General features: G+C 41.4%; 2 protein-coding genes across 11 annotated transcripts; one reads left to right on the forward strand and one right to left on the reverse strand.

Annotated features, from left to right (window-relative positions):
- The first annotated feature begins 226 nt into the window (after positions 1-226).
- On the forward strand, positions 227-14,745 carry mak (male germ cell-associated kinase). 9 transcript variants are annotated; one of them, XM_071485497.1, is made up of 16 exons: positions 227-565; positions 2,481-2,881; positions 4,220-4,274; positions 4,757-4,878; positions 5,466-5,545; positions 6,512-6,644; positions 6,762-6,933; positions 7,812-7,979; positions 8,967-9,242; positions 9,504-9,712; positions 10,073-10,212; positions 11,294-11,440; positions 12,410-12,508; positions 13,214-13,333; positions 13,645-13,740; positions 13,928-14,745. In XM_071485497.1, exons 2-16 carry the CDS (start codon positions 2,778-2,780, stop codon positions 14,083-14,085), a joined length of 2,079 nt encoding a protein of 692 aa, XP_071341598.1. In that variant the 5' UTR covers positions 227-565; positions 2,481-2,777; the 3' UTR covers positions 14,086-14,745. The 9 variants fall into 9 exon arrangements, with proteins under 9 accessions (XP_071341598.1, XP_071341597.1, XP_071341605.1 ...); XM_071485496.1 differs by lacking the exon at positions 5,466-5,545 and adding an exon at positions 6,003-6,085; XM_071485504.1 differs by lacking the exon at positions 13,645-13,740.
- Positions 14,746-14,780: 35 nt separating this feature from the next.
- tmem14ca (transmembrane protein 14Ca) lies at positions 14,781-17,638 on the reverse strand. 2 transcript variants are annotated; one of them, XM_071485507.1, is made up of 5 exons: positions 17,555-17,638; positions 17,115-17,199; positions 16,743-16,844; positions 16,522-16,609; positions 14,781-14,977 (listed from the first exon to the last, which is right to left on the reverse strand). In XM_071485507.1, exons 2-5 carry the CDS (start codon positions 17,188-17,190, stop codon positions 14,920-14,922), a joined length of 324 nt encoding a protein of 107 aa, XP_071341608.1. In that variant the 5' UTR covers positions 17,191-17,199; positions 17,555-17,638; the 3' UTR covers positions 14,781-14,919. The 2 variants fall into 2 exon arrangements, with proteins under 2 accessions (XP_071341608.1, XP_071341610.1); XM_071485509.1 differs by having other exon boundaries at positions 17,552-17,624.
- Positions 17,639-18,389: the final 751 nt, after the last annotated feature.

Consider the following 18,389-nt stretch of genomic DNA (forward strand, 5'->3'; position numbering starts at 1 on the left):
GAAGGAGACGATCATTGCCTCTTGTGGCTGCTGGTTATAAAGCGCTCACCACAAACACGGTTCTCAGAAATCTTTAAAGGACCAGCGGGCCACGGGGCGCAGTAATGAGCTCAGTGGTGCTCGGAGGCGCGGCGAAGAAGACGCTGCACTCCAGAGCATCTCAGGACAAGATGCACACAGGTGACATTTATTCTTTAAGTTTCCCACAGTTTGTGAATGCAGGTAAGACATCAAGCGACTGCCAAGCCGATGGCCGTGAACCTAACTCGGTGACTCTACACCAGGGGGCTGGCTACATCAGAACATGTGCGCCGACATCTCCAAGGACAACAAATCCCACAAAGCATTGCCCCATTGTCCCCCCCCCCCCCCCCCCCCCCCCCACCTCCACTTGTCACCTGGCAGCGTTTGTGTGTACGTTTCCATGGTGAGCAGTCACGCCAGCGCACACGCTCCTTCCCGTGAGAGCGCAGATTAAAAACATTGCGAGGATTTTATCTGAAGAAGCTCGGTGCCATCAGCAGGCACAGGCGGCGGCCGGGGCGAAGAGCTCCCCCCCCGATCGGTGAGTGTAAAACTGAGAGGAAGAGGGGAATGAAGATGAGGAAAAAGTGGCTGGCACACAATGGTTGAGGAAGTGAACTGTCAATGCTGACATGTCGGCAACAAATGTCAACTGCTGTTGTTTTTTTTTTTATTATTGTCTGATAAGCTACACCGCTCATTTTACAGTATTTTGTACTCTCCATCACGATATAGTGTAAGGTCAGCGTTTTTGTTTCGTGGGCAGCCGTGGTGGAAGGTGTAGACTATGTCAAAAGAGTTAGTTATGGGAAGCAAAGTGCACATTTATTTTATTTTATTTTTTTTCTTTTTACCAGGTGATCACATTTCACGTGATCAAATTTGACTGTTTCTTTTCAACCATCAAGTTAGCGTCCACGCGTGTTTTCCATATAGCTGACCTTGAATAGCTCCCTAATGTCATGTTGCGTGGACAAATCTTAATTCCCTTTAAATCCCCCACAGCAGGTTGCCATATGTGAAAGCTGAGTGCAGACCAGCAGTCCGCTGGCTGGCCTCTCTTATTGCTTATTATCTCAGCGAGACTTGGATATCAAGCAGGGTTTTGTTTAGAAAGGCCATTTTCCAATTTGCAGTGGGGGGAAAAAAAAATAAAAAAAATTGAGAAGTCTGTATGCTGTGTGCAAAAAGGGCAACAAAACTTTGAATGTTAATCACACTCATTCATTCATTGGATAATTATCAGGAGTCATGGAGATAAATCCAGTTTGGACATTCTCTTTGGATGAGAGTTCCTGGCGCCATCCAATGAAATAAACACTAATCTCATTTTGTTTAGCTGCCCTCATGATTCACCTGCAACTGTATTTCCTGTAACCTAAATACAGCAGGTCAGTGTGCTCGTTCACCAGCCTTCGCTAAAGTCTCATGAAAATAGCTCACAGATGGAATTCAAATCCTTGCGCCCTAATACTCAAAAGCATTAGGCTTATATTGCTTAAAATTTTGGTATGCAGTTCATTATTATTTGAAACTAATATATCCATTAACCTTTGTTTATTCAAAAAGAAAATGCTTGGTTTTCCTTGGCATCTCCTCATCCTTATAATGTCAGAGTATACATGCTGTCTTTCAGTGGAGCCCTGCAGCTGCACACTTGACAACTGCTGTTTAACCAGCCCCACCTGTGTCAACTGGCTCGCTCAGGAGAAACTTTCTGTGAACTGCTGAAGAAAGGAAGAGTTTTCCAGCTACTTTTTGGTCACAGTTTCACTTCTATAACTTCTCATCACCAGAAAATAAATGTTCTTTCATATTTCACAACTCACGATCAACCTGTTTAATGAATGCGACTATTATCTTGTGGAATAATTGGTGAACACTTGCATTAATCTACCAATGAATCCCTATGTGTACTATAAACCATATCCTAAAATCTGGAGTCTATAGATTTATGTTTACCTATAAGGTATGTCATTGCCACTTCAGCATCTGTTATTTTAAAACGTCCTTATGGAGATGTATTTGGCTGAATGTACAACCCGACAGTGTGATCACTGTGGCCTGTGGCGTCAGTCAAATCCTCTTGCCAGGCAGGGTGCTTGGGGAAGGCAGTGGATGCCGGTAAGCATGACAGTGATGTAACATCCTATTTACATCCCTGTTGGCCTAATCTGACAAGGGCTGCCTATGTCATCTCCCTTGGGTGGTTATGTTGGAGCCTCCTTCTAGTGTAACACGCACCTACTCCTCCTCATGAAGCAAAAAAAAAAAAAAAAAAAACAAGACGTGGTTCTAGCTTTCCTTTGTCCTCAGATCACTTAAAACAGACAGTTTTGCAGGGATTTTCAGGGGTAAGACAAATACCTGGTATGTTTTTGTGTGATTTTGTGTATTTGGAGTTAAAATGATTGTGTCTCTCGCTGATGATGTTCATTTCTTTCCTGTCGCTGAAGGCTTGCAAATGCGCAGTGTCGACTGTTGGCTGACCTACATCATCAGGATCCAACCTTTCCAACAATGGATCAGTTTCTGCAAGATGGTGAACACCGGGCCAAATGAAAATCCTTCTTCCTGGGAAAGCACAGCTGAACTCTTCTTGAGAAGAGGCTGGTGAAACAAAGACAGAACTTTTCTTCAGCTGAACAGAACAGGAAATAGGGAATACATTTGATGAACGAGTCAGACGGGTGTTCCCGCAGCTTGTTTCACACATTAGGAAAGTTAAAAAGCTGATGAAACCATCATAAGAGATGATGAATCGCTACACCACCCTGAAGCAGCTCGGTGATGGTACCTATGGCAGTGTGCTGATGGGGAGAAGCAATGAGTCCGGAGAACTGGTGGCTATCAAGAGGTGAGGACGATCATTTAAATTGTTTTTTTTTTTTTTTTTTTTTATTTAAGATTTAAATATTGTCTCTTACTGTTAGAGTCTGACTATATATAAATATATATAAAACATGAAAAGTGTAATCTTGGCTAAGGTGAGTTTGGTTATTTTTAATGTTGTGAAATAGTTCAATTGTTGTCTTTCTTTAGTTTTTAAGGCTGCTTTACATTATACTGTCCTGTGAAAAGAACAAGCTTGAATCTAACTTTGTCCACATTGTATACCCAAAATTTAAATTAAATATTGCATAAAAGCAACAACAATCATCCCCGAAATGTCATCAAAATATAAATAGTGAGAAATTAAATGAAAGAAAATGTGATGTTTGAATTTCCAAACTCAACCACGCAGAGTATATTATGTCTTTATTTAAGTTAAGTACATTTCGAGAGGCGATTCTGTACTATAATTTAAATGTAGGTCAACTTTGTTACAAAACCTTGCAAACTAATGTCTCTTTTAATATTTACTGCCTAACTAAACAGCTTTATAAGGCAGATGTACTAAATATTCAAAAACAAGAACTTACTTAATAAATTATACTTGGACTTATATTATACCTTCGATAAATATCATACTGAAAGAACTTGTATGAAAGAACATGTACTACTGGTTTCCTGCCATCACCAAGCCAAACAAACTAGCTTTCATGCCTTTGTCTCCGCAGCATGGCAGCAGGGTTCAATAATAGATGAGAAACCGGGGAGTCCGCTAGTTGATCATTTGGTTACTGTGCAAGACAATACATGTGGTGACGGTGAAAGGGAGTGAAAGTAGAGGGTGTGTGTCGGGTTGCTGACATTGTGGAAGGAACGACCGAAACTGGCAGGGACACAGAGAGTAGAAAAAGATATGTGCACGTTCTGTAACTCTTACGTAATTCCAGAGGGAGGGAGAGGTAACGCCGATCAGGGTAGATAAGCCATCGTAAAGGTTGCCCCCGTATACCAGCTGGTGTGTGGTTTTAATGTACATAGCAACGCAAACTGTGATAAAACAAACAACTTAAGGCATCACTGTCAAAAAAAAATCAGTGGTGATCTCTGTAAGGTATAGAATATCAACTCATACCACTTTGCAATATATAGATTTTGCAGGTGTGCTTATGAAATGAAATGAGCTGTAGAGACACCTCAAAAGAGCTAAATTATTGATGCAGACACACAAAAGAATTTTGCACAGTTAGTCACACCCCTGTGTGTTAGGTGTAACAAACTGCAATCATCTTATTCTATATATCTTTTAACATACACACATATCTGATGTGTCATTTTTAAAAATGTCTGTCTCTGTGTTTCATAGGATGAAGAGGAAGTTTTATTCATGGGAAGAATGTATGAACCTGCGAGAAGTGAAGGTAAGGACGGTGATGCTTTGGAAGCTCATGGAAGCTGCACTTCCAGTAACTGGCAACAGTGAGAATATGTTGCTGTGGGATTTATGCAATAACGCACAATAACTCTTTGAACACTATTGCCAGTCACAGTTGTCCAGCGAGCTTCCTTTGTGTTTAAACTTTATAATATTACAATTTAACTATGTAACCCATGCTGTAAATGTCACACACTGAAAATAAAGTTATTCATGGTGTACACATAAGTAAACGTCAGTCTCTTTGCTGTGCCTTTTAGCACCTGAAGCTTATACAGAACCACTGTTTCGGTTACTACGTTACTCTCAACTGATAGACAGTGTTCCCGCTCTCTGGCAATTTCTGATTCATAATTGTAAACATTTAATGCCAGCTCAGAACAAAGCTATGCAATAGCTCAATGAATAATGTACACATTATGCCTGAGCACGATCTGTCTTACCTTTTCCAATGGTGTGTCCCACCAGTCGCTGAAGAAGCTGAACCATGCGAATGTGGTGAAGCTGAAGGAGGTCATCAGAGAGAACGATCACCTCTACTTTGTCTTTGAGTACATGAAGGAGAACCTCTACCAGCTCATGAAGGACAGGTAAGGAGCGCAATATCACATTGTATAATACAAAATTTTGGACATTTTGTTGCATAACACTGCTTTTATATCATTACTACAACACATAGTTTCCAGATGTTAGCATCTGGTCAGGAGATTCCCCATTGGGTCGCAGGCCTGATGTGGCCAATGTGTCACCAAAAAGACGTGATTAAGGCTGATCAGGATAGGATTCAATGGTTTCGATATTTTATGTATCAAAAGTGTGCCCCTGCACTGCATGAGGCTCCCCCATGTACGCTGCTGCCACCAGACTAACACCTTCTCTCGGGGAGGTCCTTGTGTTTTTGCTAGTTTGGAATCCCCAGGTGTGCACTGCACATGTACACACCTGTGTTTGTTGTTTGTGAAAGGAAAAAGCAAATGAGTCAGGGAAGCCGCTGATGTTTCACAGCTTGTTTACAGCAGTTTAGTGGTTGTATGTGTGTATGTGTATATATATATATACACATATATTTATTTATTTTGTTTTATTTTTTTTCACATATGCTTTGTTTTTTAGCATATTTTACTAGTTAGTATATGTGTGCAAGATCATGAGAATTGTATCTATTTTATGTTTACAGAAAAAAATTGTTCCCTGAGTCAGTGATAAGAAACATAAGCTTTCAGATATTACAAGGCCTGTCCTTTATTCACAAACATGGTAGGTGTACCGTGTTCTCTTCATCGCTTGCGAGTGCATAAGAGTGGTCGCATACTGCAAGATTCAAAATAGAGTCAAAATAAAGTAAATTTGAAAACTGTAAATTTCAGCCTGAAGCCCAACTGGTGATTAATTGATCAGAATCTTGTAGTTTGTGAACCCTCCATAACTGCCTCATCTAACGCTTTGGTCTGCATTTCTATAATTGATGAATGTGTGGATACCTCGTATGTCGGGTTGCAAGTTTTCAAGGACTTGCTGATGCACAAACTTGTGCATCAGCAAGTCCAAGTACACAAACATCCACAGCCCGCTGACACACCCATGCGTCCACACATCCAATAGAAGTGCATGCAACTTTTCTTTCCTTTAACTTTTAACTGGTTGTAACTGCTTTTCTTCACTTTATCTTTTATCCCTATTTCCTTTCTTTTTCTCTCTTTCGTCTGCCAATTAGAGAGAATAAGATGTTCTCAGAGAATGAAATTAGGAACATCATGTTTCAAGTGCTGTCTGGGTTGGCTTTTGTACATAAGCATGGTAAGAGGCTTTACTCTGTCTATCCTTCCTTGTTCAAAAAGTAGTTTGACCTTTAGCTTGGGTGGTGTGTTTGACAATTGTACAATTCACCTTCGTATGCAACTATTTTGCATTGGCTAAATTGATTTTTATATAATGTCACTTTGATGACCTACTGAAGTTTGTCAACTAAAACAACTGGGTCAAGGTTAGAGAAGCAACTTGGCCCTGGCTGTAAAAAATGAAAATGCTGTTGTGAAATACGCCGTGAATACACACAAATATAAACCTATTCAGCAGCTCCTCACGTTTTTTTTTTTCTATTTTGCAGTTCTGTCTGAATTTTACACGACATTTGCAGTAAATGGAAAATACTACTGCACAATAATTATGTATGATTGCAAATTGAGCTCAGTGACTAAAAGCTTGGCATTAACTGTTGTACAGGTTTCTTTCATCGAGACATGAAGCCAGAGAACCTGCTGTGCATGGGTCCAGAACTGGTCAAGATAGCGGACTTCGGACTGGCCAGAGAGATCCGCTCCAAACCTCCTTACACAGACTACGTATCAACCAGATGGTGAGTATAGTTTCAGTCGCCATCTAAAATCAAAAAGAATGTCTATCCCTCAGTTTTCAGTTTGAGTTTTTAACATGTTTATTTAAGTGCTGTCTTGTATTTTTTTTTACTGTCAAGGTATCGAGCTCCAGAGGTCCTGCTCAGGTCATTAACCTACAGCTCTCCCATTGACCTGTGGGCTGTGGGCTGCATTATGGCTGAACTCTACACACTCAGACCTCTTTTCCCTGGGAACAGTGAGGTGGATGAGATCTTTAAGATCTGCCAAGTCCTGGGCACTGTCAAAAAAGTGAGAAGAAACAGAAATGCTTGACCTCAGTTCAGGTCTTTAGTTATTGATACTTGTCAGGTGCTGATGTGGATGGTATGAAATTGTCAGTGACAGGAAGAAATATATTTAGAGTAAATATGTTGATCATAAAAAGTAGGCTAAAAGCAGTGTTCCTCCCTCTGTGGTGTAAAGCAGCTTAAGTGTGCCACTTCATTTCAAAGGCTTTCCCCAAATCCATCACTATTAACTCTGATTGCTAAGCAGAAATCCTTCAGAGCCTATTTTTGGTGTGACCTGGTCAAGAACTGAGCATGTAACCTCAACCGCAAGGGCAGGCATTCACTGCCACTGATGTGTACTTTACATTGGTGATGGGTGCATGGGTTCTGAGGCTCTGGGTACACAGGGTAGTGCACACGAGAAGTCTGATGAGGGGATATACATTTTTTATGATGTATTTCATAATTGCACCTGAGCCTCTTTCATCAAATTAGTTGGTTGTGCCGAACAGATGCGTTAAGGTGGTGTTGGATTTCTTCTGTATTATTATACGTGATCTACACAGAGGAGGCCTTTGTCATATACTGTCACAGGACAAAGTGACACAGAAATATCCAACCTAGACCTGCGATAAGGTCCTTGAACTTTGACACCACCCACCATTTTTTTTATTTGATTGACATCTTCTACAGTGTGGAATAAGCTATTTGCTTTTACCAAGACAATGATCGCTAAGGTTACCATGCCAACGATACATGAGCCTTTTAAAATCTATGAAATATCAAACATTTTCAAGACTGAAATATAAACACTAGCAAAACAAAATCTATTAATCTCTATTTCAATCTGATTAATCAACATAATAATGTGCAATCATCTGATTTTTCCTCCATTAGATGGATTGGCCAGAGGGCTACCAACTAGCTTCTGCTATGAACTTTCGCTTCCCCCAGTGTGTGCCGACCCACCTGAAGACGCTGATCCCAAATGCCAGCAATGAGGCTATCGCCCTGATGAAGGATCTGCTGCAGTGGGACCCCAAAAAAAGACCCACTGCCGTCCAGGTAGGCAAGACTGAGCCTCAAGGTCTGGATATAAGAGTCAAGGCTTTATTTGTCATGTCTGTCCAGTGTAAATACCCTTTACTGGGAAGTAGTCAGTATTTTCAGTATATGTACATTAATTGTCATGCTTTTAGATTAGACATAAAAAAGTGTACCTGTCCTCAGAGAATGAATTTTCATCACAGTGCAGCCTTCATCACTATATGAAGATTATCTGTAGTTCCAATACTGAGATTGCATTAGCCTTGTAATCCCAGTCATTTTAAGAAGAGCTTAAGGCATACTTTATTCCCCCTGCCTCTGCAAAATGTTGAACCCCTGCCTGTGTGCTCCATGTCACGTATGCTGTACATATTATACACGACACATGATGATTGCACAAGTGCCTTTTAGATAGAGATCCTGATATATTGCTGTTAAGAAAACCCTCCATTATGTCAGCTTTGCGTCTTTTCACTGAACCAAACAACGGCATAATGCCACCCCGGTGATAATGGCGCAATACAAACAGGCTGTGTACAAGGGGCTATAGTTAGACAGTGAGACAGTTGAATTACTCTGTGGGCCTTGAGGAGGAAACAATCTTTTTCCATTCTCCATTTACAAAACTCCCAGGTGCAGGATGCACAGCTGATTTTAGGATTTTCCATCAAAAGACTTTTGCTTCTTGTAAAACTTTGACAACAAACATATACAGTCATTTCATGAATGGAATAAAGTCTACACAGCTTATTAATCATTATAACATACTCCTGCCACTGCTGTCAAGTTATTATTGGTGTCTATGGTTATCAGGATTAAACCTCCCTGCAGGTTTGACCATACAAGTTATACAATAGTTTGATCCAAATTGCTTCTGTGTTCAGGGTTTAAATAAATCTTTGACTCTAGCATGAAGAGTTTGAAGTATGAAAGAGTTTGAAAACAAAACTCACAGAACAGTCAATATAACAGAACAGCAATCTGTATTCCTTTCTTTCTGGCTAGGCCCTGCGTTACCCGTACTTCCAGGTAGGCCAAGTGTTGGGGCCACGTCCTCAAAGCCAGGACGTCAAGAAAGTCCAAGCCAGGCCACTGGCTCAGAAGCAGACTTCGGAGAGCAAAACTGATCCCCAGCAGTCTTCCTCGGAGTCCAAAGCCTCCACACCCTCCTTCAGAAATCATCATCATCATCATCATCATCATCAGCAGCAGCAGCAGCAGCAGCAGCAGCAGCAGCAGCATCATCATCATCAGCCTCTTCAGCAGATCCCCCTGCCCCAAGTGAGTGTCCCTGTGCAAATCAAATGAAGGAATGAAATGACCTAACATTATACAGATCCACACTGTGCAACATCTTGTCAGGATATGCCAGAATAATAACACTCAGAATCTGTCTGGCCCCTGACTTTGCAGGGCAGTTTTGTCTTCTTCTGAGGATTAAAAATTGCAGCAGAGAGTTGGAGTGAAGTTAGTACTGGAGTAAATGGAGAAACCAAATGTGACGGTTTGCATGGACATGTATTGTATCGTCATCTTCTGCAGAAAGCAGCATCGCTGGGCAGTGAGAACAGTGTTGGTGCTGGCGTGATGGGGGTGATGAAGAGCAGCCGTCGTCGCTGGGGCCAGACGATGGCCAAGAACGCAGACAGCTGGGAGGAGTCCGACCCTTCAGAAATTGCTGCCTCCAACTCCAAGAAACCTAGCCTGGGGAACACAGAGGAGGAGAGGAGCCCTAAGGAGCACCACTCACAGTAAGTGCTATTCTATTGGAAATGGAATATAAAATTCATAATTATATTTTCATTAGTGTTTAATCACCTGAAACTAAGAATTGTTGTGTTATCATTAGCTTAGAATGAGCCCTTCATATCTATATAGAGAGCAGGTCCTCTTCCATAGAGCCTGTCATGTTGCAGTATAGGTTATATAACAGGTTATATTAACATGCAATTTTTTTGGCTCTATCTATGTAAATTATTCCATAAATGTATAAATCTATCAACACCGATGGGAGTAGGACTCGCATTCAAGACTTATTGTGATACACTTCTAAAAAACACACAAAGTCCTTTTTGGACACAGACCTTGAAGTGTCTGGTTTCTGTTTTCAGGCCCAAGGAGCAGAAGCCTCTGTATGCCTTCAGCACAGTTACCAAGCTACCCAACAATGTTAAGACAGGCCAAATGGACTACAATCTTCCAGGATCTGCTGCTCGGCAGCACTATCTCAGCCAGTCACGGTACTTGCCTGGTAAGTCAGCATGGAACAGCCAATCGAGTTATTGTTATCAAAGAGGTCACCATAACTTGGTGTAGTACAAGCAATTTTGTAACTTTCTTTAGTTTTCTGTCACAAAAGAAAAATATTTATAAAGTTTTTATGCCTCCGTGCTGGTGACAGTCAGAGCCAGAGGCACTATGTTTTCGGGTTGTACGTCTGCATGTCGCATTCTCGTGAATGCAATATCTCAGTCACGCCTTGAGGGAACTTCTTCAAATCTGGCACAAACATTCACTTGCACTCAAGGATGAACTGATTAGATTTTGGTGGCTAAAGATCAAAGGTCAGGGTCACTGTGAACTCATGTTGTTGTGAATGTGATAAATCAGGAACGCCCAGAGGGAATTTCATCGGCACAAACATTCACTTAGAGGTGAAAACACGTTTTTGGCCATAATTCACAAATTCATACACTAATTACAACACATGTAATAACACATACAACAGATGTCTAACAGGATAAAATGAGGAAGTGTTGACATTTTATACCCATCATTCAGTGCTGTAACTCAGGAAGGAGAGAGTGTGACTGTACTTTCTGCAACTTGGCTGGTACCACAGGCATACACCTAAATTCTAGTTATTCTAGTTTTTTCTATATCATGTGGTTTATTGACAAGCATGGCTTTCCCTTTGAAAAACAGATTGTATAACAAATTTCCTGTGTGATATTGTCCTGGATGGTTGTTACTGTCTCAAGAGAAGGTCACAAACGCTAAATCAATTTCACACAAAAAAATCATCATAGTAACAGTGCAGGAGTAAATCATGTAAATAGCATATTATCATATTGATTAAAAGTCATCATTTTTCGTACAGTGTACACAGTTGAATTACAGGCATCAGAGCTGTTTTCTTTGTACGGCTTGCCAGCTGTTCCTTCACTTAGATGCCCTCTATTGTGATATTAACTTTAGCATTACAGTGACTCAAGTAAAAACAATGAAGCATTGTTTCATGTATGTTCCCTGATCTGTTTCATCAAGCACAGCAAGGCAGTTTTAGCATTTGTACCCTTGATTTTTCATCACATTATTTCGGTTGCTTCAAGGATTGATCGGCAAGAGTCAGACTTCCTCGGGAGATAAGGAGCTGAGTGGTATGACGCTGCGGGATCTGTGGGAGAACTCTCCAAACACTGTGAACAAACCACTTGCTCCCATTGGAGGAGGAATATCGGTCGCCAGAAACAACGCAGGTAAGCACCGCTGACGTCCAATGTAGAAGTGTTCAGAATCAGAATACTTTATTGATCCTTTGGGGGAAATTGGTTTAAGTTACAGTTGCTCCATCAAGAACGGAAATGTAACAGCAAAGAATAGAGAATAAGAAATTATTTTATAGAGATAAAAGTTAAAATATAAACATAAAATGTAACAGTTCAGAGATGTGATGGAGTGTGCAGTGGAGGGGGATTGGGTTTCCAGAGTTGACAAACATATTAAAGAAATCAAAGAGTAACTATAATCCAGCTAACACATGGTGTTTAAAATTAGAAAGTAAAGCTAGTTCTACAGTGATATAAATAATGCCCACACTGTGACTTGTCTTGTTGTGCCAGGCAGTGGAAACCTGGCAACTGTCAGTGTCATCTACTGTTACATAACAGGAGACCTTCTTCTTTGTGACACAAAAGCTCTAAATGATAATGATGCAGCTAATGTCTCCTGATCAGTAGTTACGGGGCCATGGACAAAGCGCTGTTAGGAGTGAGCCTAAGTGTCTGCGAATTTAGAGATGGGAGAGCTCTAAAGCTCATTTGTCATGTAGACAGACACACAATATGGGTCCCCGCTGTGCTCCCTCCTTCCCTCTCCGCTTCTGTCTCTTTCTTTCACCTTGTCTCTCCCTCCCCATTGCTTATTCATGAGATTAAGACTGTCGATATAAGATCAAGTGTTTAAATGTTCCTCAACTGCACCCCCTGCTCATTTGTCCCACCCCTCATCATTTACACACACACACACACACACACACACACACACAAACATACACCAAAGTTTGTTTTGATTCTACTCACCTATTACTCATGAATATAATCTTTCATTACTCAAGGAATCTTTAGCCATCAGTGCTAACATGTTCATCATATTTGTTTTCCTCTGTCTTCTCATCCTTTTCTATTTTGTCTTCTTCTCTGATTGCATGATCGGATTCCACTTCTTAGCTGTGAGAGTAGAAGAAAATGCCTCTAAGTCTGTGGATAGCCCGCCAGAGAAAACTGTTGTTAAAGAAAGAATACTGGAGAAACTTGATCTCTCCAAAGGTACTTCATTGAAATGGCTCCCTGTGAACTGTTTTGCTGTGTTTAACACCTGAAAGCAGTGATATAAATTGAGATATCAGACTACAAACATCTTAGCTGGCGTTAGAATAGATGTGAAGCTAAAATGAGATAAACTAACAACCAGCATGGCGGCTGATGCAGCGACCCTCAGGTATTCAACCAGCGACTTACCATGTGAAAGAAGCCGGCTGCTAAAGGCTCTGCGGGAGACGAGGGTGTAAATACACAGTTTAACCACAGAACTAAGAACTCCAGTTGCTAAATAGATGGTAAATTGCACTACAAGCACAACACCTTCATGAGGGAACAATGAGGCTTTTGACTAATTATACTGATAACATCTGTGGCTGCTGGTGAAGCAGATCGATGGTGACACATGAGAAGCTGAATGACTTCAATCACTTGGCCTTATTCATCTGTTTGGGTGCTTTGTAGTTTTTGCATAAGCAGTAGCTGCTTCACACACAATCACACAACTTCTTATTATCAGTGTGTGTGTGTATGTGTGAGAACATCTATTAGATCTTCATTTGTATGTTTTTGTGTTTTTCAATGTTACACATTATTGCAACTTATATTAAGTTGAATGGAAGCATGTGCTGGGGGGTACCTGAAGGGTGTAACAACAAAATACACACACACACACAATACAGACCCATGAGCTATGTCTTCCTTCTCTTATAGGGAACTTTGTCAGCACCAAGTACAACCTCTCTGGCGCTTACATCCCTTCGTTCCAAAAGAAAGAGGTGGGGTCAGTGGGGCAGAGGATCCAACTCGCTCCTTTGGCTGGGCAGCACACGAGTAAGGACTTTTTTCATCTATGTCAAACCAACAAAATGATTCCAGATACTTGAGCTAGATAACTTTAAAAATTCATGCTGCTCTGAGATAAAGGCAGTTTAATTTCCATCCTTGCTGCACTGCTGCTCAAATCTTATTCTTGGGTGAATACTGCTTCTGTAATCTGTAAGCACAACTGCTTCCCTGAGTGATCGCCCCATACTTGACCGTTATGGCTCCTTTTCTGTATTCAGCCTCCACTTTCTCACAAGTATTTCCATCTAAGTTTTCATTCACTGGTGCTGCTCTCTCCCCTTTCTTCACTCTTTCAGTCAATCTTTCTTCTTCTCCTGATAATAAAAAAGACAAACCAAAAGCTGCAAAGCCCAAGCCCATATCCAACTCATCTTTGAGTGAAACCAATGAAGGTATTTTCATTCTCTCATATAGGTTTTTTGTTATTCTATGGTCTTGGCTTTAATCATTAAGAATTTAGAGGGGAAAAAGCTGTCCTTCATTGTTTTCTTTTGCATTAAATCTATTAATGAAGACAGACCTAGTATATATTGTATTTATTAGAGATAGACCAACTGATGAACTGGCATGTTCCTCCAGATTACGAAGGCTGGAAGAGGAGGAGAGATGGGGGTCAGATGAAGGGGAGCTACTCAGCTCTGGGGAAAACCTCTGGGAATCTCCTGACCAGAGCTCCCACCGTACAGCCCGTCCACGGCAGGGTGGACTGGACATCCAAGTATGGTGGAAATCGGTAGTCCGGTGAAAAAAGTGCAACAACTTCTGCTGGGCAGAGTTCCCATAGATAGATAACTTTGACTGACACAATTAATCATGAGCAGAATTTCAACTCAAATCTGGAGGAAATATATTAAAGCTGCGTGTTTCCTGAGACAAACTACATCAAGATGTGCACGACACATCCCACATTTTTGCAGAGACATTTTTCATGTTTATGCATGTAAGACCAACTTGACATGTGCATGGAATCTCTGTTTTGGAGATGAAGGTTGCCATGACCCTAAACCAACACTGTCTGCAAGACAATCCCACTGTATTCCTGAAGAATCCAGTGTGAGCCAATTCTACTGTTAGTGTTATACTGTTTGAACACTCTGAATAGGATTTGAATGTAGCATAGCTTCTTTTTTTAAACTCTAGTTTTTATTGTCAAGTATTGTTTCACTACCCATGCACAAAACATCAACAGCCTTTTATCAGCTGTTCCTGCACTGCTGCATTCTCTCTGCTTTTCACCACCATAGTGTAGGTGACTGATACACGTTGTCAGTGTAATGGCTAAAACAAGGATTACATCAACTCACTCTGAATATTGTAAAGCAAACGTCTTTCTGTTAAGCGATGCATAAACTGAACATTTTGTAAACCTTTTATACAAATAAATACGTTAAAATTCACAGTGCATTTCATTTAAGAAAGGACAAGACACCCATTCCTATTATATAAACAAAGTAGTATATTTCATCCTGATACTTTCAAAAATGACATTAGCGTTCAACAGTGAATGACGAGTTGACGGGGTTGCTCCTGAAACAGAAGAAACAGGACATCACATCAGAATCTTCACTCCATCAGGACTCGTGGGGTTTCTGGAGCAACGCCACACCGAGCTTCCCCACCATCAGGAGACTGGAATGAGAAAACATTCGACCATCAAAGAAGTAGAAAGTGTCACATCCCTGTTTTTGACTTTTAGCGAGAGGAGGTAGAGATTTTGAGTCACTTTGTGTTTGAGTGATCATCTGGGTTTCACAGTAAGGGTATGTTTACTGATCCTATCAGTCAGTACAGTGCATTCAGAAAGTGTGCAGACCCCTTCACATTTTGTTGTAGCCTTATGGGAAATCATTTAAATTCATTTTCTCCCCCTCATCTCTCAGTACAAACCGAAAACAGAATTTTGGGAATTTTTGCAAATTTAGAAAAAAATAACACATTGAAAGACGTATTCAGACCCTTCGCTATGACACTTAAAATTAAGCTCAGGTGCCTCAGATTTCTCCTGATCATCCTTGAGATGTTTCTACACTGTGATTGGAGCCCCCCCTGTGGTAAATTTAATTGATTGGACATGATTTGAAAAAAAGGCACACACCTGTCCGTATAAGGTCTCACAGCTTACTACCCGTATCAGAGCAAAAACCAAACTGTGATGTGAAGGGAACTGCCTGCAGGGGCGCAGATCTGTGGAAGGCTACAAAAAATTTCTTCTGCAATGAAGGTTCCCAAGAGCAGAGTGGCCTCCATATTTCTTCAATGGAAGATATTTGGAACAACCAGGACTCTTCCTAGAACTTGCTGTCCAACCAAACTGCAACATGAGAAGGCTTTGGTAAGAGAGGTGACCTAGAACCCAATCGTTGCTCTGGCTGAGTCCTTGAGATCCTGCCTCCTTAAGGACTCTCAGACTGTGAACAACGAGATTCTCTAGTCCGACAGAACCAAGACTGAACAGTTTGTTCTCAATTCTAAGTGTCTGGAGGAAACCTGGCACTGCTCATCACCCGTGTAATAACACCCCAACAGAGAAGCGTAGTTGTGGCAGCATCATTCTGTGAAGGTGTTCTTCAGCAGCAGGGAGAAGGAGACTGGTCAGGGTTGAGTGTAAGATGAACCGAGAAAAGGTCAATGAAAACCTGGTCCAGAGCGCTCAGAACCTCAGACTGGGCTAACCATTCACCTTCCGACACGACAATGACCCTAAGCACACTCCAGGAAAATGCAGGAGTGGCTTTGGGACATCTCTGTGAATGTCCTTAAATGTTCCAGCCAGAGCTCTGACTTGAACCTAATCAAAAATCTTTTGAGAGACCTGCAAATGTCTGTCCACTGATGGTCCCCATCCAACCGGACAGAGCTTGAGAGGATCTGCAGAACATCCCCAAATCCAGGTATGCAAAGCTTGTTGCATCATACCCACTTCAACTAAGTATGGGTTCTGAATATTTATGTCCGTGTTATATTTCAACTTTTACTTTCTAATTCTGTTTTCACTTTGTCATTATGGGGTATTGAGTGTAGAGTGATGAGGGGGAAAAATGAATTCAAACAATTTCAGCATCAGGCTGCAACATAACAAAATGTGGAAAAAACTCCTTCCATAGAGCTAACATCCTGTTACAGTCATCCATAATGGAGATCACTGTTACTTCACCCAGGATACAGTACGATACCTTGCTGCAGCCATCAAGCCAGCTGGCATGAACTTCCTGGATCCATAGAATCTCTTTCCCATTACGCCAGTCAGAGCTCCTGATGTAGCTGGAAGACAGCATGTGGTATGACATCTTGGTGAATGTTGGAAAAAAAAAAAAAATAGGATGAATTATGACTACCACTGTTATTCAGAAACTCTTTATCCCCTTTGCCCACAAGCAGATAACATAGTACCAACCGAGGGACACCCAAACATTATTAGGGTCATTGGAGATCTGGTATGCACCAACACCTGCGAGGCCCCCGAAGAGAAGGCCTGCAGCCAGGGAGGGGACGCTGCCTGAAGAAACAACAGACACTAAGTCAACACCTGCAGTTGACATCCACAGGACTGAAGAGTTAAGCATGAACTGGTGTGTAAAGTTACTATTTTATAATGCAAACAAATCATGGACTGATCATGGATTTCTTTTCCGTTTTACAAGACAGAGATTATCATCCTAAATCTACTCAAAAGATTGCTGAAATGGAGTTGTAGCCATGAGAGATCAGGACAAGCGGGCGTCTCTGTAACCTTACGCCGCACTTTCCTGTCGAGCTCAACACATACCTGCTTTCACGTAACCAATCACTCCGCCGGATGCGACCAGAGCCGCGTATCCATATCCCACCCAGTCCACAGACATGCTGCACACCTGTCGGGGCCACAGCGTGTGAGTGACTGAATCTGCACAGTTAACCACTGAATTCACATGAACCTGAAAACAGTAGCAGGCGAGTTTTCCCGCCGACACTCAGCAGGACTCATCAGAAGCCGTTGCTTTGTGCCTGTCTGGCTCGGTAGATAAGATTAACAGTGAGCAGCCGGAGCACGGACTAGCATCGCTGTTGTTACACATGCAGGGCTCACGCGAGCTGCTGCTGAATAAACTCAACCGGCTTCTACAATAAGACCGACACGCGTCACTGTTTGTATTAAAGTTGGAGCTACAGACGTATCTGATAATGACAGGTATGAAAACACGACACACAAACACAGATACATACGACCTTGTTCCTTCTTGTTTCTCCTCTGTCACCAGGAGCGACAGCCTGTTCTCAGCCGAGCACAAATCAGTGGTGCACACGTCGTGCGGCGGCGTGATGCCAGATGGGAAATGTAGTCCATAATTCCTGAGAGGCGGAGTTTCTAATACTTTTCTAATACTATATGCGTATGTGTATGTATGCATGATATATTGGGCTTTAGCTGACACACACACACATCTATACAAGCCAATATATAATAATAATTGTTATTAATTATTAATAATAAATAATTATTTCTAAAAGATTTTCACTCTGTCATTATGAGGTAGGCTACTGAGTGTAGACTGATGGCAGTTTTATCCACTTACACTTGAATACCACACAGCATCCCTTGAAAAGAAACCTCCAATAAACCTTTTGTTCAACTTTTGCTAATTCATATTCTGTCATGAAATATATGAGCTATATCTACTCTGTGGGAGGGAATAGAGTCAGCCAGTCTTATCAGCTTATGAGAGTCAGTTCACTGACAACCCTACAACTTTGAGACCTGTTATCAGGCCTTGGCCACAGAATGGCGACTGGTTTTATTTTTCCCAACCACAAGATGGCACTACAGGATTAGATTACGCTGTGTTTGAAGCCGTGCCCCCATCATCCCCAAGCTTTAACTGGATTTATTTATTCCTTTATTGATGTATTTATTGTCGCCGGTTTCCCAAATGTATTTTATGTTACACCCAGAGAAAATACCTGCACAGACGCAGCACTGGAGCCGTGTTAGGTCATTAGACTACCATGTGACTGCAATGTGCAGGTGTATTCTTAGAAGTGTGATTAAAGGTCATGAAGGACA

This window comes from Trachinotus anak, unplaced genomic scaffold, assembly GCF_046630095.1.
Source record: "Trachinotus anak isolate AG129_WGS33_773 ecotype Australia unplaced genomic scaffold, CSIRO_AGI_Tana_v1 ptg000009l, whole genome shotgun sequence".
NCBI lineage: Eukaryota > Metazoa > Chordata > Actinopteri > Carangiformes > Carangidae > Trachinotus > Trachinotus anak.